This window comes from Liolophura sinensis, unplaced genomic scaffold (genome assembly GCF_032854445.1).
Source record: "Liolophura sinensis isolate JHLJ2023 unplaced genomic scaffold, CUHK_Ljap_v2 scaffold_33, whole genome shotgun sequence".
NCBI lineage: Eukaryota > Metazoa > Mollusca > Polyplacophora > Chitonida > Chitonidae > Liolophura > Liolophura sinensis.
In genome coordinates, this window is record NW_027017972.1 from 25,958 (window position 1) to 48,536 (window position 22,579).

The 22,579-nt window shown below is 40.2% G+C and overlaps 1 protein-coding gene across 1 annotated transcript; it reads left to right on the forward strand.

Moving 5' to 3' along the window:
- The first annotated feature begins 5,766 nt into the window (after positions 1–5,766).
- On the forward strand, positions 5,767–22,364 carry LOC135481388 (homologous-pairing protein 2 homolog). Its single transcript, XM_064761221.1, has 9 exons — positions 5,767–5,791; positions 6,529–6,623; positions 7,226–7,315; positions 7,844–7,955; positions 16,537–16,608; positions 17,311–17,384; positions 17,997–18,050; positions 20,764–20,820; positions 21,838–22,364. Exons 1-9 carry the CDS (start codon positions 5,767–5,769, stop codon positions 21,892–21,894), a joined length of 636 nt encoding a protein of 211 aa, XP_064617291.1. The 3' UTR covers positions 21,895–22,364.
- The last annotated feature ends 215 nt before the right edge of the window (positions 22,365–22,579 follow it).

Here is a 22,579-nt window from a genome sequence, read left to right on the forward strand (position 1 = left end):
TAAGGTCTGGAACATGGTTCAGAAACTTAAGGGCAAAAATAATAGAGCAAAAGTTCAGCATTTAAAAGATGGAGATAATATAATAACTTCTCCACCCGATATAGCTAATAAACTAGCTGAAACAATCTCAAAGAAATCTTCTTCTGAGAATTATACTAAAGAATTCCAACGTATTAAAAACCAGAAGGAGAAAATTAAATTGCCCTTTTCTTCTAAGAATTTAGAAGATTATAATAATCCTTTTAATATCGATGAACTTAAAACTGCATTGAAAAAGGCCCACGATACTGCTTGTGGTCCTGATAATGTATATTATAAGTTTCTGAACCATTTACCACCTGAGCCACTGGAGACTCTCTTGGACTTGATTAATGATATTTGGATAACTGGTAATTTTCCAGCCTCATGGAGGGAGGCGTGTATTATCCCGGTTCCCAAACCGGGTAAGGATCATAATGATCCAAATAATTACCGTCCCATAGCTCTTACCAGCTGTGTCTGTAAGACTATGGAACGGATGATTAATGATAGGCTTGTTTGGTTTCTTGAAACCAACAAGCTTTTATCTAATATTCAATGTGGTTTTCGGCAAGGTAGATCTACCATGGATCACCTTGTTCGATTTGAAACCTTTATTCGCGATGGCTTCATCAATAATGAACATGTGGTGTCCATATTTTTTGACCTTGAAAAGGCCTACGACACCACATGGAAATATGGTATTTTAAAAGACCTCGCGAACATGGGTCTTAAAGGTCGATTACCTATATTTATATCTCAATTTTTATCTGATCGTCAGTTTAAGGTACGGGTTGGGTCCACTCTTTCTGACTCTTATGAGCAGGAAATGGGTGTACCCCAGGGCAGCATTCTATCACCAACTCTGTTTAGCATAAAAATAAATAGCCTAGCAAAAACATTAACATCTGGCACAGAGGGTTCTTTATACGTGGATGATTTCCTTATATGCTACCGAGCTACGAACATGAATAATATCGAACGTCAGTTGCAGCTTTGTCTCAATAAGATCGAGAAATGGGCAACTGAAAACGGTTTTAGATTTTCAACGTCTAAAACCGTCGGTATGCATTTTTGTAACAAACGGAAACTTCATCTTGACCCTGAGCTTAATTTTTGTGGTGAACAGGTTAAAATTGTTGGAGAAACAAAGTTTTTAGGTATAATATTTGATAGTAAACTATCTTTTATACCTCATATAAAAATGCTTAAAGCTAAATGTACAAAGCCTCTCGATATAATTAAGGTCGTGTCTAGCACCGATTGGGGTGCTGACCGATCAGTTTTACTTAATTTATATCGTTCTCTGGTGAGGTCTAAATTGGACTATGGATCCATCAATTACGGTTCTACTAGGAAGTCGTACATTAAAATGTTGGATCCCGTTCATCACCAAGGTTTGAGGCTCAGCCTTGGTGCTTTTAGAACCTCACCAGTAGAAAGTTTATACGTGGAGGCAAATGAGCCTTCTTTATATAACCGACGTATAAAACTTAGCCTTCAATATGCTACAAAGCTTAAAGCACATCCAACAAACCCTGCCTACGACTGTGTTTTCAATACATTGTATGTAGACAAATATACTAAATGTCCTAACAAGATCCCTTCGTTCGGTCTTCGTATACGGGACCATATTGTGGGAGCTAACATCAACCTTGAGGATATAGCTCCGGTGTCTTTTCCGGAGTCTCCTCCATGGCTTCTCCCACAACCTAAACTAATATTTGATCTACGTAAATATAATAAATCGAATATAAATTCTCTTATAATTCAGCAAGGTTTTGCTGAAATTAAAGCTAATTATATGGATTATAAATTTATATATACTGACGGGTCGAAGGATGGGGACAGGGTTGCGACTGCGGCTGTCATGGAGCAGCGAGTCTCTTCCTTTTGTCTTCCATCCTCTTCTTCAATATTCTCTGCCGAGGCCAGAGGTATACTCCTGGCCTTATCATATGTTTCTTCTGGGTGTGCCCAGAGGGCAATGATATGCACTGACTCGTTGTACTGCCTATTGGCAATACAGAATAATAAATTTAAAAATCCCTTGATCCTTCAAATTTTAGCTATACATAGGAAATTAATTAGAAGAGGTAAAGATATTATATTCTGCTGGATACCAAGTCATATTGGTATCCATAGAAACACAGTCGCAGACAGGGAGGCGAAAGCTGCCCTAAATAAACCCATATCTAAGATAAAAATCCCTTTATACTGACATGAAGTCCAATATTCTTAAATATATTCGTGGCCTTTGGCAGGGTGAATGGAACTTGCAGGTCCATAATAAACTGCATGCCATTCATCCGGTCATTGGCTATAATTCATATACATTTGATATGTCTCGTAGAGACCAAGTCGTTTTAACCAGATGCCGTATTGGACATTCTCATCTGACACACAATTTTATCTTGGATGGGAGCAGTGCTCCCGAGTGTGTTGGATGTGATGCTCAATATGGCATCAAACATATTCTGGTTGACTGTGTAGACTTTGCCCATGTTCGGCAGAGATTCTACACGGTCAACTCTATATATGATTTATTTGACAGCATCGCTGGCGATGTTGTCATAAATTGTTTAAAGGCCATTGGCCTATATCATAAAATATAAATTTTAATTGTCATGGATATCTATAGATAAACAGTTATATATATTTATACATGTACTCTAACCCTGGTTTTCGAGTTTTAAATCTTATTTTTCTTTTATTCGATTTTAATCACGTCTGTACTTTTTGTTTTACTTTTGGTGTTCATATTGTCATATCGAAAACCTTAACCGTCTCTTGCTTTCACCTTGTTCTCCCCACGGTATGGCTGAAATATTGCCGATGTGGCGTTAAGCCATAATCATTCATTCATTCATTCATTCTTATAATTCAGCAAGGTTTTGCTGAAATTAAGGCTAAATATTCGGATTATAAATTTATATATACTGATGGGTCAAAGAATGGGGATAGGGTTGCAGCTGCAGCTGTCTTAGAGCAGCGAGTTGCTTCTCTTCGTCTTCCATCCTCGTCTTCAATCTTTTCTGCAGAGGCCAGGGCCATACTCCTAGCCTTATCATATGTCTCTTCTGGGCATGCTCAGAGGGCTGTGATATGCAGTGACTCGCTTTCCAGCCTTTTGGCAATACAGAATAATAAATTTAAAAATCCGTTGATCTTCGAAATATTAGCCATACACCGAAAACTAATTAAAAGAGGTAAAGATATCCTATTCTTTTGGATTCCAAGTCATGTTGGTATCCATGGAAACACAGTCGTGGACAGGGAGGCAAAAGCTGCCCTTACTAAACCTTTGTCGAAAGTTAAAATACCATATAATGACAGAGGCCAGAGCTATACTTCTGGCTTTGTCATATGTTTCTGCTGGGCATGCCCAGAGGGCTGTGATCTGCACGGACTCGCTGTCTTGCCTTTTGGCAATTCAGAATAATAAATTTAAAAATCCTTCCATCCTTGAGATATTAGCCGTACATAAAAATCTAATTAAAAGAGGTAAAGATATTGTATTCTGTTGGATACCAAGTCACATTGGTATCCATGGAAACACAGTCGTGGATAGGGAGGCGAAAGCTGCCCTTAATAAACCCATATCGAAGATGAAAATTTGTTATACTGATTTTAGATATCATATTCTTAAATATATTCGTCGCCTTTGGCAGGATGAATGGGATTTGCAGATCCACAACAAACTGCATGCTATTCATCCTGTCATTGGCAATAATTCTTATACTCTTAATAGGTCTCGTAGGGACCAAGTAGTTCTAACAAGGTGCCGTGTTGGGCATTCTCGTCTAACACACAATTTTATCCTAGATGGGAGCAGTGCTCCTGAGTGTGTTGGTTGTAATGCCCAGTACGGCATCAAACATATTCTGGTTGACTGTGTGGACTTTGCTCATATTAGGCAAAGATTCTACACAGTCAGCTCTATATTTGATTTATTTGACGGTGTCGCTGGCGATACTATCATTAATTACTTAAAACATATTGGATTATATCATAAGATATAATTTTATTTTTATTTCACATAGATATTTCTAGTTCATATATACATATTAAAATTTCAAAAGCTTTGTGGTTTTCAAGTTTTTAAAGAGCTTTGATTGTTTTACCTAGTTTTAAACATGTCTGTCATTTTTCATTTGTTTTGTATGTTCATATTTCAGTCTTGAAAACCATATACTGATTCCTGGTTTTAAACATGTTCTCGCCACAATATGGCTGAAATATTGCCGATGTGGCGTAAAGCCATAATCATTCATTCATTCATTCATTCCATATAATGATTTTAAGTCTAATATTCTTAAATATATTCGTCGCCTTTGGCAGGGTGAATGGGATCTGCAGGTTTACAATAAACTGCATGCCATTCATCCTGTCATTGGCTTTAATTCATATACACTTGATATGTCTCGTAGAGACCAAGTCGTTTTAACTAGATGCCGTATTGGACATTCTCGTCTAACACACAATTTCATCTTGGATGGGAGCAGTGCTCCCGAGTGTGTTGGATGTGATGCTCAATATGGCATCAAACATATTCTGGTTGACTGTGTAGACTTTGCCCATGTTCGGCAGAGATTCTACACGGTCAACTCTATATATGATTTATTTGACAGCATCGCTGGCGATGTTGTCATAAATTATTTAAAGGCCATTGGCCTATATCATAAAATATAAATTTTAATCGTCATAAATATCTATATATAAACAGTTATATACATATAGATTTATACATATAATATATAACCCTGGTTTTCGAGTTTTAACTCTTATTTTTTCTTTTATGCGATTTTAAACATGTCTGTACTTTTTTTTTTTACTTTTGATGTTCATATTATCATATCGAAAACCTTAACCATCTCTTGTTTTCACCTTGTTCTCGCCACGATATGGCTGAAATATTGCCGATGTGGCGTAAAGCCATAATCATTCATTCTTTCGTAGAGACCAAGTAATCTTGACAAGGTGTCGTGTTGAGCATTCTCGTCTAACGTACAATTTCATACTAGATGGGAGCAGTGCTCCCGAGAGCGTTGGATGCGATGCCCAATATGGCATCAAACATATCTTGGTTGACTGTGTGGAGGTTGCCCACGTTCGGCAGAGATTCTACACGGTCAACTCTATACATAATTTATTTGACAACATCGCTGGCGATGTTGTCATCAATTATTTAAAGGAATTTATTAATACATAAATATTTATCGATAAAGTTATATACATTTCTTGATATATTATTTTTAAAATATGAGGGTTTTCGAGTTTTAACTGTTTTTGGTTATTCTAATCTGGTTTTAAACATGTCCAAACATTTGTTTCATTTTTGATGTTCTCACCACCATATCGGAAACCTCAACCGCCTCGTGTTTTCACCTTGCTCTCGCCAAAATATGGCTGAAATATTGCCGATGTGGCGTTAAACCATAATCATTCATTCATTCATTCATTCATTCCAAAATGTTGTGACTTTTACGGCTCAGTAGTTAAGGCATAATTATCCATTCATTACATAGCAGGCCTATCACTCTGCTCACATCGGATAGAGGCAAGAAATTCCTTTACTGTCCCATGCCACTGTTCATATGTATAGGACTATGTTCATTTATAGGCGGCGAGGCAGTGCATTTCAAGCTGTGAAGAAAATGTTTGACACAGTAACGCCCCCTTGAGTGCTCTCCAGTACGGATGGTAAACTTTTCCCGCATTTTTCGAAGTTGTCAGTGGTTTGTCATCATGAGCAAAGGGAAGGATGCAGGAGGTAATTAAGAGATGTGTCTCTTGATCGACAGTAAACCATTGGCATGTTAACAAAACTAGGGCATGATGCTTGAACGCTGTCAATTTCTTTTGTTCTACCTGCTGTTCTTGTTTCACTGACATTGTTATACGGGTTGTTGTTGTTGGACATCAGGTACGCATGATGCGAGACCAAACGCTAGTTGCAACTACTGCAACGGTACCAACAACGTGGCCGGTAACCTGTTCAAGTGAGCGAGTGAGAGGTATTTCGTTCCTAATGAGGTATAGCGGCGATGTAGGGAAAATATGATTAAGTGGCGGGCTTCCTCCGTGTTTCTGCTTCACGCGGAGGGCAATTGTGGTGACGCGTGGACTAAATTGTGCGGTGCGGGAAAGAACTTCGAGATTTGAGCCGGGTAGCATTTGGGACAGTGGTACATACGTTAGTTCAGTCACTTTCGGAGCAGTTGCGACTTGGCCAAACGCATACCCAATAATGTTTTCCCAAGTGCCAACAATTGTCATTTGGTTGCCCTATGCGCTGCAAATACTTTGTATACATGTTCAAAATTACATCCCAAAAAGAAGCAAACAAGTGTACAGGTAGCAAGAAAAAATATATTGATTTCTTTTTCACACAATTACAATACACCATTTTGATATCGGATTTAGAGCCCGTAAGATTTAGCGTGCTCTACCCAAGTTTTAGGCGTCTTGGATTCTTTGACATATTGATTGAAATATTTTTAATTTCAGCTGTGAAGGCTATACTGGCATACTTGAACAGACAGAATCGGCCTTACAGTGCCATTGATATCTTCAATAATCTGCACAAGGAATTTGGGAAAACTGTGAGTCTTTTGAAGTTTTCATTGCCAGTTGGAATTACATAGAATATGAATGGATGAATTTGAAATCTATAATAAGGTCTTGTTATAATGGTTAAAGGATTGTTGAAATATCTTCCCTGTTTTGGAAGGTAATTGAGTTGTGTGCAGTGGGAATAAGTCTCTTATACTTGTAGGTAATGAATTCCATAAGAAGACTTTCATCAAACACAATTAAGTGAAATATTCAGATGAATTACAATGATGTCATGGTGTTAGGATGTTTAAATTATAACAAAAAGTGCTCAGTATTTGGTGTTACTTGAGAGCCAGGTGGGTTACATATAAAATGTATCTTTCAGTCGCTTTCTAGGAAAGCGGTGGGGGGGGGGGGGGACTCTCACCGTCTGTGTGGTCCGGGGGGGGGGGGGGAACTCTCAACGTCGGGGGTGGTGGTGGTCGACTCTCACCGTCCGTGAGGTCTGGGGGTCGACAATAAGAAGCTGACAAAGTGATTGTTTGCTCAGTGTAATTTTCATTGAAGACCACTTGTGTACCACCAGTGATTTGCAAAATGTCCGTTTATCAGCCTGTAAATATGGGATCCATTAATTCTGTGTTTTCAGGCTGTAGTCAAGGGTTGCGAGTCCTTGGCACAGGATGGTAAAATCCGAGAAAAGACATATGGCAAACAGAAAGTTTACGTGGCTGATCAGGTAAGTTTATGTCTGCAAATAAACTCTGAATATTCTACAACATTCATGTACTCAATTTTTCATTCATTTACAGCTCTTCTTTTCTTGATTTCTGGAAGCTTTTTTGTTTCTATTTGAATATGTGGAGTTTTTACTTCAATTGGTTGCTTTTAAATCGTATTAAAAAAAAAAGTTTGAAGAGTGATTTAAGTTGTTGTCATAAATGATTAAGGCATTAGTATTAAATCTAATGTATTACATATTACTGTAGGAACTTAGTGTCATTTGCGTAATTGACACAAGGCCATTCAAATAATACTGCCAACAAACTGGTTGTGAGTTTGCCCCAGGCTCTGCCTGATATCCTCCCATCATAATGGTGGCCCCTGTCATATAAGTATTTTTGAGTACAGCATAAGACACCTATCAAATAAATAAATCAACAGAATGATGTGAATTTTCTGAAGCTGATTTGTCCTCTGGCTGTAATGTGATCCTGCATCTCATATCTGTCATGTCATCCTGCATCTCATATCTGTCATCTCTCAGAGCCAGTTTGCTGATGTGGATGAGTCTGAGATTCAGTCTATGGACAAGAGAGTTGCTGAAATGACAGAGGAGCTAAGGACCAACATGGCTGACATCCACACGGCAGAAACAGGTTGGTGACAGTTACTCTTGCGTAACCATGGAGAACCAAGATGGCTCACATCCACAAGGCAGAAACAGGTTGGTGACAGTTACTCTTGCGTAACCATGGAGAACCAAGATGGCTCACATCCACAAGGCAGAAACAGGTTGGTGACAGTTACCCTTGCATAACAATTAAGAACCAATATGGCTGACATCCACAAGGCAGAAACAGGCTAGTGATGGTTACTGTTGTGTAACCATGGAGAACCAACATGGCTGACATCCACAAGGCAGAAACAGGCTAGTGATGGTTACTCTTGTGTAACCATGGGGAACCAACATGGGCGACATCCACAAGGCAGAAACAGGCTAGTGGCAGTTAATCTTGTGTAACCATGGGGAACCAAGATGGCTCACATCCACAAAGCAGAAACAGGTTAGTGACAGTTACCCTTGCATAACCATTGAGAACCAACATGGCTCACATCCACAAAGCAGAAACAGGTTAGTGACAGTTACCCTTGCATAACAATTAAGAACCAATATGGCTGACATCCACAAGGCAGAAACAGGCTAGTGATGGTTACTGTTGTGTAACCATGGAGAACCAACATGGCTGACATCCACAAGGCAGAAACAGGCTAGTGATGGTTACTGTTGTGTAACCATGGGGAACCAACATGGCCGACATCCACACGGCAGAAGCAGGTAATTGATGGTTACACTTGTGTAACCATGGAGAACCAACATGGGCGATATCCACACGGCAGAAGCAGGTAATTGACTGTTACTCTTGTGTAACCATGGAGAACCAACATGGCCGACATCCACAAGGCAGAAGCAGGTAATTGAGTGGTACCGTTGTGTAACCATGGAAAATCAATGTTGCCCATATTTAAGAATTTGTCTTTACTTTCTTTGTGAGAATCTGATCTATCCTGAGGAATATATCCAGTTATTTTTGGAATGTCACTGACCATTATAAATTTCATCTTTGCTTGTCTGAGGCTGTACCGTATCAAAATTTGTAATTTCTACTTACATTTTCGCTCGACTGAACGAAGTAAGGTGGGGTAATATGAGAATGGGGAAAAGTGTTGGTGTCTAAAAAAGCTTTTGGTTTTTTAGCCCCTGTGTAATGGGCTCTCATGCATGGATTGAAGGTTAAGCTTTTTCTTTTAACTCCTGTACATGTATAAAGGACTCTTGTTCATTGATTGAAGGTTAAGCTATTTTGTTTAGCTCTCTGATCTATGGGATGGTGTGTAAATGCACATACTGGGATGGAAGGTTAAGCTATTTTGTTTAGCTCTCTGATCTATGGGATGGTGTGTAAATGCACATACTGGGATGGAAGGTTAAGCTATTTTGTTTAGCTCTCTGGTCTATGGGATGGTGTGTAAATGCACATACTGGGTTGGAAGGTTAAGCTTCAACATACAGTGATGGAAATTTGTTTTGTTTGTGTTTTTTGGATATTTCTTTTCGTCTGTGTACATCTACAAAGGGCCTACTCATGGAAGGTTGAACTGTTTTATTGGTTTTAGTTTTAGTTTTATAGGCTTTGTGAATGTTTTCTAATGATTTTTATTGATAGACTTTCAATTCACAAATTTACCAGTTATACAAACATCAATTTTTTTCTTTCTGTAGTAAACATGTTCTCTAGAAATTAAGCCTCCATGTAGGGTAACAATTTCTTGTAAACAGGGTTTCTGGGACTTTATTGCTTATGAGATTTATGGACTTTGGCAGATTTGCCATTTGTGTAATCAAGTTTCATATAGGGCTACAATTTTTATTGTAAAATTGTAGGAGAACAAGAAGGGTATTGCGTTCCTCTGGCGATTTTACTAAATTTATCACCATTTTTCTGTTTTGTGGACACATTCAGATTGACTTCATTCTGTTCTCCTGTAAACAGAGATTTCTGCAAGCCTTCTTGTAGTGTTACACTTTCTTACGCAATCACTTATCTAGATAAGCTTTTTGTCTCTCCCCCCGTGGGGTTTCCGGGGTGATAAGAATAGGACCTCAGCCCTCTAGGCAAGCTTGTCGTAAAAGTCGACTAACCTAGAGCTCTCCTGTGTGAGCCCGGTGAATATAATAAGCTCACATCTTCTCGGTTGTGTGAGAGGCAACCGGGGAGCGACCTGTTTGCCGTGGGTTGCGACCCGTAATCTACGAGGACGGGATCCTGGTGGCTGAGGGTGTGTTGGTCTTGCGAGATCCTCACGCCCAACACGCCACTTTGGCCCTTACTTGGAGAGAGACGGGAGGTCGGATGGGCCCGGTCCGATCAATCGGCTTGGTCATGTCTTGCCTCTACCTGGTCCCAGAGTATCCATAACACCAATCCTTAGAGAATATCTGTTATTTCTGAAATTTTGTTTGCGGGACTAGGTTTTGAGGCGGTGGCTCATGGGTCAATCGAGTAGTATGTGTCTGATGTGTGACCTTATTAGCCTAATGGGGTTTGCTCATTGAGGCCATCTATTCGAGTATACCTCACGTGGAGTCCTTGATGTCTTTCCTGCCGGGTTTTCCCAGGTTCAGGCATCGCCCTTGTTGGCACTCCGCGGTGGGTGGGGAACACGTGGGGTGAATTCGTATTATATATTTATCATGTCTACCTTAAACCTTCCATTAAATGTATCTAATGAATCGATCAGGTCTTCCTCTCAGCCGACTTCGTCGAATGCTGACAAAAAGAGGAAGTTAGAGGTTTTATCAGACTGCCTTGATAATGCGCAGGATACATGGCCGTCTTTTATCGTTCTCTCAACAAAGAGTGAACAGAAGCCGGCATCTAAAATCCACCCATTTATGTTGAAACGAGCCTTGCAGGGCGCAGCGGGCACACTAAAAAACGTGAAAAAGCTGAGATCCGGAGACATTCTTATAGAATGTTTCCGGAAACAACAATCCACAAATCTCCTGACTTTAAACAAAATATGCGAAATTCCGGTGTTTACATCCCCTCATAGTTCCCTAAATAGCTGTCAGGGGATTATACGTGATAGGGATGGAGATATTAGAGACCTAACTGAGGAAGAAATTTGCGCAGAGTTACATTCACAGGGTGTTACCAGAGTGAAACGTTTCACAACAAAAAAAGCTGGTAACATCCTAAAATTAAATACATATCTTCTAACTTTCAATACTAAATCCCTTCCGTCGTACATCTACATTGGCCCGTATAGGGTTAGTGTAGACTTGTATATTCCTAACCCAACGCGGTGTTTCAACTGTCAAAAATTTGGTCACGGAAAGGGCCAGTGTAAAAATAAACTGGTTTGCTTCCGATGTAGTAGTGAAGGTCATGATGGTTTCGACTGTAGCAGCACAATTAAGTGTTGCAATTGCGGTGGAGATCATATGGCCTCCTCTAAAGACTGTCCATTGTTCCTTAAAGAAAAACAAATAATAAATTTAAAACTTAAAAACAATATATCGTATCAGGAAGCCCGCAAACTAGTCTCGCCTCCTAATACTTCACCGCAGACTTCGTTTGCCAATGTGGTCAAGCGAGTAGCATCTGTTGCTACTCAAACTTCCTTGACTTGGCCCATTGGAAACGACAAACCTAGTTCTACTTCTGTCCAACTTTCGGCTCAACCTGCGCTTAATTCCTGCTCAACTCAGACTACGACAATACAACAAATAACGCCGGTAAGTAGCACTCTACAAACTGATAAACCTGAACCCAATGTCCCTAAAAATAATGACAAAACTAAGTTCAAAAATAAAACTCAAAATAATAATAATAAACCTAGTGGCCCCACAGAGCGTCCCTCTAAGGCCACTAGGGATGCTATCCAAACTTTTAATAGGTTTGGATCGTTGGAGGACGTTGGTCCTTCAACATCGGATGCGATGGATACATCACCCGCACCAGGGAGATCTTCCAGCCGATCTCCACGGAAGGGTCGGCCTCGATCCAAACATAAAGATAAATCACCCATACGCCTTCCTCCATAATGTCTTCTTTAGATAAAATTATACAGTGGAATTGTCGAGGTCTTAAGGCAAATTTTATTGAAATAACACAGCTAGTTCAATCTTTTAATCCAGTTGCCCTGTGTCTTCAGGAAACTCACCTGAAGACACCTGACAAAGATAAAATAACTCTTAAAAACTATTCCCTTTATAGCACATATTGTATTGAAGAAGAGCGAGCTGCAGGCGGCTCCTCGATCTTCATAAATAACAATATTATCCACAGCCCTGTAGCTCTGGATACAGAGCTTCAAGCTGTGGCCGTTTGTGTTTCATTATATGAAACAGTCACATTATGTTCGGTGTATATACCTCCGAACACTTCTTTGTCAGCTTTTCAGTTACACAATTTAAAAGAACAGTTACCTAAACCGTTTATAATACTTGGAGATTTTAATTCCCATAACCCCCTATGGGGCAGTAACAACATAAATAATAAGGGCAAGATAGTAGAAGACTTCTTATCGAATGGTGAACTGTGTTATTTCAATGATGGTTCTAATACCTATTTACATCCGGGTAACGGCACTTATTCTGCTATCGATCTCACTATCACGGATCCATCACTTCTCCTTGATTTTTCTTGGAAGGTGCATGACGATCTTTGTGGTAGTGACCATTTTCCTATTATCCTAGAGCATATCACTTCTAATTCTTTAGAACGTGTAGCTAGGTGGAAATTCGATAAAGCAGACTGGATCGCATTCGAGATGTTCTGTGAGGCTGATATCACTCCAGAGACTCTCAATGCAGCAAATGATCCAATATTAAAATTTAACGAGCTTGTTTTACGAGCTGCCGATAGAACTATCCCTAAAACCTCGACAAATCCCAAATCCAAAAGTAAACCCTGGTATGATAAGGACTGTCGCAAAGCCATTAAGGACCGCAAAAAGGCCGAGCGAAATTTTAATATTTGTCCTACTGATAATAACTTAAACCAGGTTCGTATTTTTCGAGCTAAGGCTCGTCGATTACTCAAGTCCAAGAGACGATCTTGTTGGCGGAACTTTGTTTCGGGCATTACGTCAAAAACACCCATGCGTAAGGTCTGGAACATGGTTCAGAAACTTAAGGGCAAAAATAATAAAGCAAAAGTTCAGCATTTAAAAGATGGAGATAATATATTAACATCTCCATCTGATATAGCCAATAAATTAGCTGAAACAATTTCCAACAAATCTTCTAAGAACTATACTAAAAAATTCCAACATATTAAAAACCAGAAGGAGAAAACTAAATTGCCCTTTTCTTCTAAAAATTTACAAGATTATAATTGTCCATTTAATATCGAGGAACTTAGAACTGCATTAAAAAAGGCCCACGATACTGCTTGTGGTCCTGATAATGTATATTATAAGTTTCTCAACCATTTACCACCTGAGCCACTGGAGACTCTCTTGGATTTGATTAATGATATTTGGATAACTGGTAATTTTCCACCATCATGGAGGGAGGCGTGTATTATCCCGGTTCCCAAACCGGGTAAGGATCATACTGATCCAAATAATTACCGTCCCATAGCTCTTACCAGCTGTGTCTGTAAGACTATGGAACGGATGATTAATGATAGACTTGTTTGGTTTCTGGAAACCAACAAGCTTTTATCTAATATTCAATGTGGTTTTCGGCAAGGTAGATCTACCATGGATCACCTTGTTCGATTCGAAACTTTTATTCGCGATGGCTTCATCAATAATGAACATGTGGTGTCCATATTTTTTGACCTTGAAAAGGCCTACGACACCACATGGAAATATGGTATTTTAAAAGACCTCGCGAACATGGGTCTTAAAGGTCGATTACCTATATTTATATCTCAATTTTTATCTGATCGTCAGTTTAAGGTACGGGTTGGGTCCACTCTTTCTGACTCTTATGAGCAGGAAATGGGTGTACCCCAGGGCAGCATTCTATCACCAACTCTGTTTAGCATAAAAATAAATAGCCTAGCAAAAACATTAACATTGGGCACAGAGGGTTCTTTATACGTGGATGATTTCCTTATATGCTACCGAGCTAAGAATATGAATAATATCGAACGTCAGTTGCAGCTTTGTCTCAATAACATCGAGAAATGGGCAACTGAAAACGGTTTTAGATTTTCAACGTCTAAAACCGTCGGTATGCATTTTTGTAATAAACGGAAACTTCATCTTGACCCTGAGCTTACTTTTTGTGGTAAACAGATTAAAATTGTTGGAGAAACAAAATTTTTAGGTATAATATTTGATAGTAAGCTATCTTTTATACCTCACATAAAAATGCTTAAAGCTAAATGTACAAAGGCTCTCGATATAATTAAGGTCGTGTCTAGCACCGATTGGGGTGCTGACCGATCAGTTTTACTTAATTTATATCGTTCTCTGGTGAGGTCTAAATTGGACTATGGATCCATCATTTACGGTTCCACTAGGAAGTCGTACATTAAAATGTTGGATCCTGTTCATCACCAAGGTTTGAGGCTCAGCCTTGGTGCTTTTAGAACTTCACCAGTAGAAAGTTTATACGTGGAGGCAAATGAGCCTTCTTTATATAACCGACGTATAAAACTTAGCCTTCAATATGCCACAAAGCTTAAAGCACATCCAACAAACCCTGCCTACGACTGTGTTTTTAATCCATTGTATGTAGACAAATATACTAAATGTCCTAACAAGATCCCTTCGTTCGGTCTTCGTATACGGGACCATATTGTGGGAGCTAACATCAAGCTGGATGATATAGCTCCGGTGTCTTTTCCGGAGTCTCCTCCATGGCTTCTCCCACAACCAAAACTAATATTTGATCTGCGTAAATATAATAAATCGAATACAAATCCTCTTATAATTCAGCAAGGTTTTGCTGAAATTAAAGCTAATTATACGGATTATAAATTTATATATACTGACGGGTCGAAGGATGGGGACAGGGTTGCGACTGCGGCTGTCTTAGAGCAGCGGGTCTCTTCCTTTCGTCTTCCATCCTCTTCTTCAATAATCTCTGCCGAGGCCAGAGCTATACTCCTGGCCTTATCATATGTTTCTTCTGGTGTGCCCAGAGGGCAATGATATGCACTGACTCGTCGTCTTGCCTATTGGCAATACAGAATAATAAATTTAAAAATCCCTTGATCCTTCAAATTTTAGCTATACATAGGAAATTAATTAGAAGAGGTAAAGATATTATATTCTGCTGGATACCAAGTCATATTGGTATCCATGGAAACACAGTCGCAGACAGGGAGGCGAAAGCTGCCCTAAATAAACCCATATCTAAGATAAAAATCCCTTATACTGACATGAAGTCCAATATTCTTAAATATATTCGTGGCCTTTGGCAGGGTGAATGGAACTTGCAGGTCCATAATAAACTGCATGCCATTCATCCGGTCATTGGCTATAATTCATATACATTTGATATGTCTCGTAGAGACCAAGTCGTTTTAACGAGATGCCGTATTGGACATTCTCATCTGACACACTATTTCATCTTGGATGGGAGCAGTGCTCCCGAGTGTGTTGGATGTGATGCTCAATATGGCAACAAACATATTCTGGTTGACTGTGTAGACTTTGCCCATGTTCGGCAGAGATTCTACACGGTTAACTCTATATATGATTTATTTGACAGCATCGCTGGCGATGTTGTCATAAATTATTTGAAGGCCATTGGCCTATATCATAAAATATAAATTTTAATTGTCGTAAATATCTATAAATAAACAGTTATATATATTTATACATGTACTATAACTCTGGTTTTCGAGTTTTAACTCTTATTTTTGTTTTATACGATTTTAAACATGTCTGTACTTTTTGTTTTACTTTTGATGTTCATATTATCATGTCGAAAACCTTTACCGTCTCTTGTTTTCACCTTGTTCTCGCCACGATATGGCTGAAATATTGCCGATGTGGCGTTAAGCCATAATCATTCATTCATTCATTCATTTTTGTCTCTCTAGCCACTTTACCAGACTTGTAGGGTGTAAGAATTTGCCTTGGTGTATACCAGTTTATTTGGTATACACAGTATGTGTAAAAAGCTTTCCACATCTGTATTGGTACTAGGAGCCAGTGACACTGGCCGATGCATGTGCCTCTCTGTACTATGACGGAATGTTTAAACCATCCACGCAGTGACTTGTCAGCTGAGAATTTGCTCAGCCAATCAGAGGGCTGCAGTGGCCACCCTTAGTACACGGATAGACCACTGGCTCAGTTTTGTGCATGACCTCCCCAAACTGCCGTCTTTACCACCACAACACTTTACAAGTTTTATCTTTGTCCTGATTCCATTGTCTAGTGGACTGCTATAGCAGGTGGAGCTGGTGGGTTTCTCTGATTCCACTGTCTAGTTGACTGCTATAGCAGGCCGCCAGCTGGTGGGATTTCTCTGATTCCACTGTCTAGTTGACTGCTGTAGCAGGTGGAGCTGGTGGGATTCTCCGATTCCATTGTCTAGTTTAATTTTGACATGGGACTTGAATCTACATGTTTGTGTCTAATCTGTGTGCATGTGTCTTGATATAGAATCAACCTTAGGACCACTCAAAAAATACCTTTGTTCAGACAAACAATTTTTGGAGACAAAAAAAAAAAATGCTTTATATATCTCTTGTTTTTCAGAGTTGAAGTCCTTAACAAGTTCCTTGACAACAGCAGAAGCTGAGAGGACTGCTTGGAGAAGTCACCCAAAGTGTAAGGCTATCAGGAAGGTGTACGTCTGGAACCAGCCCTCCTCGTGTTATAGGACGCCTTATAATGATCACCTTGAATTCAGCTCCCACTGGTTTTGTATAGTATTAAAAGTCAGGGGAAAGCTTAGGTTAGCCAGAGGACAATTCTTCGGACAGTTAACATGGGAGAGATGACAAAAATTGGAAAGGGAAACGTATTGATTTCAAATTCTGGCCATTGGATCAGTTAAACCACTCACTCTCCGTGCCTGTCTGAATGTCTGTGGTTTCCTCTGGGTGCTTCGGTTTCCTCTTGCCATAAACCAGGCGTCCATGATAGTGAAATATTCCTGAGAAAGGCAAATAATCACCAACTAAAAATTAAGACAGGAGATTTGTCAGGTACATGTAGCTAGGTAGCCCCTGACTGATGCTAAACTCCTGCTCGTGCTAGCCACTGATGTGTCAGCTTAGAAACTTCAGTGTAAATGGTGCCCTATTTCTCCAGTCGTGTGTGGCAAAGTCTTCCAGCAACTAGCAGATGATCATGGGCTTCCCCCGGGCTCTGCTCAGTTTCCTCCCATCATAATAACGCTGGCTTACATTGTAAAAGTAATGCTGGCTGCCGTGGTATAAGTGAAATATTCTTGAACGGCATAAAACACCATTCAAATAAATAAATACAGTTCAATGGTTTCATTATTAACATCTTGTGTTTTTTCAGTGCCACTCCCTGAAATCAAAATTGGCAAGTTTGAAGAAGGGCAGGTTTTGATATCCAAAGAAGACAAAGACAAGGTACTGTAAAGTGTGTCAGCCCTCCACACGGCTTCAGATGGGTTTATAAGCATGTAAACAGTTGAACTAAAACCTTAACAGGGGTAAATTGACAATACATGGTATTTCAAGTGATATAACACATAATCATTTGCTTACTATCACACTGTCATTGCTGCTCTGGATTTAATCTTCTATTATGATCTTCTACATTCATGGGTTTTATAACTTTTTATTTTCACTGTGTTATGTTTTTTCATTGGCTGAAGTTATTCATGACAAGGTGCCAGAGATTCAGTAGTTCGTATAGTGTGTTAGAATCCCCTTTCCCCTTGCTTGTTTAAGGCATTTCCACGGGGTGGGGGGAAGGATTATCTGAAATTTTGTGAGGGAGTGGAGGGTGGGGGGGTGTCTAAACCTTTGTTCCAATGCTTTGTGAGTTGGGTGTCAGGCCTTCAGGGTGAGGTGGATTCTGAGGCTTTCGTTGATATTTTGAAGATGTAGTTATGACCTTATGATGATGTAAGTTATGACCTTATGATGATGTAGTTATGACCTTATGAATGATGTAGTTATGATCTTATGATGAGGTAGTTATGACTTTATGAAGAGTACAGAGATCTGTTGTTTCAGATATACCATGAGAGAGCCAAGTTTGTGAAGGAGGGGAGGAAACGAAAGAGAATGGTCTGTGTGATACTACTTAATTGTACTATCTTCTCCAACAGGAGAAATTGGCTTCTACATGTACATTCGCATACTGTACATCTAAGATTTGTTTTTTCTTCCCCGCTTTCCACTTTTAAGCATGTATTCTGAATGAGAAGCTGTGTCTCACACCCACCAGTCTCGGGGCTCTGCCTCTGCGGCCACCAGTCTCAGGGCTCTGCCTTTGCGGCCGCCAGCCTCGTAGCTCTGCCTTTGCGGCCGCCAGCCTCGTAGCTCTGCCTTTGCGGCCGCTGGGGCTCTGCCTTTGCGGCCGCTGGGGCTCTGCCTTTGTGGCCGCTGGGCTCTGCCTTTGCGGCCGCCAGCCTCAGGGCTCTGCCTCTGCGGCCGCTGGGGCTCTGCCTCTGCGGCCGCCAGCCTCGGCGCTCAGTGTGCATGAATATGAACAGTGATATTGCTATACCGAAAAGGTCACACACCACTTCCACATGCACTTCCCACAAGCCACACTCAGTGTTTAAAGTTCTATTCCTGGTATCTTTTAAAAGATCTGGGTCATAACACCATAACAAGGAAAGTTACAAAAAAACTGGTTACAAAAAAAAAATGCAGTGTGGGCAACTCCATTTTGCCTAAGAATTAGTCCTGAAGTCTTCTGTGTTAGGAGGAGAATTTCTGTTGGTATCTGCCGAAGTACAGTTGGTATATTTCCAGTGGAACTCTTCTTTCTGCGTCTCAATCGGGAAACCAGAATCTTGGACATAGGTTCCGAGTTTACACAAACAAGCGGGCAGGTTTTAACGACTTTCATTGGCTGAGAGGCAACACACTCCCAGCATAAATTACTGGGTGTTAAGGATAGAGGACGCCATTGACTCAGTAATTTATGCCAGCTTTACCGTTTTCAGGCTTTGTGTATGGCAAGGAAAAATTGCAAAATTATGCAGCAGGCACCACCAGATAGAAAAAAAATGTGCCCTTTTCAGCCTATAGTGTGATTTTTAAAATTTTCTTCTCCCTTGAAGGATTAGTGTTCAGATTTAGATAGTGGTCCTAATTATAAAGATCACAATCCGTTTAAACAGTGTGTTACCACTAGGGCTTCTGAGAAACGTAATAATGACTTTAAATCCACCACATCTGTTTAAACAGTATATCAGCGCGAGGGCTTCTGGGAAACCTAATAATGATAAATAGGTGAGGTCATAGATAGCCAACCATCAAAAACAATAGATTTACTGCACTGTAGCTGACCTCCAGCGCCCCCCCCCCCCGGTACACCTTATAGATAGCAGAGGTCCCCGTGGCTCAGTTGGTTAGCGCGCTAGCGCAGCGTAATGACCCAAGAGTCTCTCACCAATGCGGTCGCTGCGAGTTCAAGTCCAGCTCATGCTGGGTTCCTTTCCGGCAGTACGTGGGAAGGTCTGCCAGCAACCTGCGGATGGTCGTGGGTTTCCCCCGGGCTTTGTCCGGTTTCCACCCACCATAATGCTGGCCTCCATCGTATAAGTGAAATATTCTTGAGTACGGCGTAAAACACTAATCAAATAAATAAAATCATAGATAGCCAACCACCAAAAACAATAGATTTACTGCACTGTAGCTGATCTCCAGCCGACTGCCTGGTACAGCTCAGCAGGTGACGTCATGGCCAACCCAAGTCTAGCTGACCTAAATAACCTGGAATTCGTATCAAAACGGTGTCATTTTTGATGTGAATTCCACCTACACAGAAGCAAATATACTACTGTATAGATTTGAACCCAGTTTGGAAGATGTTAAAGGTTTCCAATTTATGACTGGCATATCTGGTCCGGCTTCAGATTCTGAATTTTCAGATGTTGAATTTGATCTTCGAGTCATTTTCAACCGCACTAGCAGTACGGACTGGTAAGCTACAGCACATTTCATGTGTTTATCTTAAAATGTAATATTTATTTACCATTCTTTCCCGCTGTCACAATAAATACCATATATCAGAGATATTCTAAATTCATACCTGCATGCAAAGACAACTGCATAATATTGTCGGTTGTCCGAAATAGCCTGCTTGTATGCCTACACTGTATATAGTCGTGTACAATAGAAATGATGTTAGTGTACAAAGATTTGATATCTGTCAGTTTGAGGTTCAGGTAAGCTTGAGATTTCGGCCGACTGCAGCCCGCACCTTTCAAGTTTACAGCAAGCTGTATTCCTCTCATAACTGTCGCATCATAAATGGCAAAAGCAGATGGGGCTAACTTTTACAGGTACAAAATCCTTCTGTCTTGTGCTGTAAATCCATGTCTTTCGAGGGTCAAATTGTCTGGAAACTTGAAAAAAATAACTCTAGGGTTCTTCAATGACCTGTTGATATGCTTGCTGACACTATTGTAGCTTTTTTTTTTTTTAACACTGAACTAAATGGCAAAGCTCTGACAGCTCGTAATGGTTGGACTTGTACGATGAAATTTGACGGAGACTACCAGGTGTTGACAGAAAAAATGCATGAAACTAGCCTCATAATCTAGTGATTTTACTCTGATTAATGTACCCTTTTGTAATAATTTTTTAAACTCCATGTAATAATATATAGGTAATTATGATTACATGATAAATCTGGATGCTAATCCTTTTTATAAGCGAGGACAGAATTTGATTTTCAAGTTAGAAAAATGAAGAGCTGCCTGTGTATAAATTGCGTGTAGGCAGTTTGTCCTGATTGACATTTTAGGCATTGTTGTGATTTCAGTCCAATGACATTCTGGGTGCCATTTTGGAGGGATACCCAAAGACGAAAAAAACAGCTGTATGTAAGTATATAATATGCAACTTTTTATTTTCTTGTCAAGATAGAGTGCCTTGCTCTCTTTCACAGGGGTGTGAATTTTATTTTTCTTTTCTTTGGTTACGATGCCTTATAGGATTCAGCTTATGTTATTTTCACTGCAAGCCCCCTTTGTCCACAATTTCAGGGGACGTTACTAGCAGTAAGTTATAGCCTCTGCATGCAGAGAGGGCAATGGGGTCTTGCATATATTTTCTTGCAAGTCGTGTGGACTTGCATCAAGTATCTTGGAGGTCATGTGGTCTGGCATGAAGTTCATTAGTCTACAGATGTTATATATGTATGTATTTTGAGTTTGCTCTACACGAAAGTTTGTCAGTTTCTTGCCAAAGGCCAGTAGTTCGCTATGAACACCCTGAAGCCCCTATGAATGAAATCAACGGCCATCAGTATACATATACAAGGAATATTCTTGAAAAACAAATCAATGAAACAATCAATCAGAAGTCGTGTGATGCTAAAGCATTGTTGACATTTATCTTGTGTTGTATTTTAGCCAAAATGGAGTCATTGCGATTTTAGGCTAAATGGAGTCATTGCGATTTTAGGCTAAATGGAGTCCTTGTGCATCCAGATAGAAAATTTACCCAGTAGCACTTCTGACTTCTCTTTCAATGCTACTGGCCCCGATAGCACAGTTGGTAGAGTGTCCGCTTCGGGAGCTGTAGATCCAGGGTCAATCCTGGGTAAAGCCACACCTAAGATCTTAATAGAGGAAGTTGTAACTTCCTCGCTTGGCGTTTAGCATGCAGGGGATAGTGCATGGACTGATTGACCTGTATCAGTAAAATGGCTCGGGCCTTCAGTAAGGCGTCTCAGTGAAGCAGCACTAGATAAAAGAGCAGTGGAAATCCGCCCTGAAAAAAGGAGGCACATTACATGCACTCTAAGGATTCCTTTGTTGTCAGATGGCTGAAAAATTGTTAAGTACGACGTTAAACCCCAAGCACTCACTCGCTCTTTCCATGCTTGTTCCAGGAAGACATAGGTGTGGAGACAGATGAAGACTACAAAGTGACCCCACCTGAGCTATGACCTCACTGCAGGGTCTTCACGTGTATAGGAATACAGCCTGTGGCCAGGTCATCACAGCCAACGTGTGGTAGCTTACCTCACTGCTCCGTGTTGCAAATGTCTATAATTTCAGACATAAACAAGAGGTTCAGCAACACCCTGCAGGAAGGCTCCACTGTGTTATCAGCACAGTGTGTTTTGGCTGATTTGAGAAATGCTCCACAAATTAGAAACCACTACTACTGAATAAACAGGATAGAATATTGCTGGTCTGGAAGAAGAAAGCGAGGCGGATATTGGGACTGAACACCGCATTCTGTTCAAACCACTAAAGTATGAAGTGCTAGAGAAGTTACAATGGATTACAGATAAATAAGCCCAAGTTTTATTATGACGTTGAGCATCGTGATAGAGTCCTTATGATGAACAATTTTTTCAGTGCTCGTTTTATGTGTACATGTACATATCTTTGTTGCATAAAATGTTAATGAATGGAATTCACTGTTGTTAATTTTTGCCCGATCACAGCATCTGTACAGCCTAACTTGAAGCACACAGATGTGAAGGTACACCACTGCCTGGTGTGATGTGGTTCAGTTTTCTGTGGCTGCCACCTGCACTGAGCATAGCACTGAGGAGTTGTTGAGATCGAGTACCATGCAGGCATTGACTGTTGAACCAGTGCGAAATTGCTGATCAGTGTTAG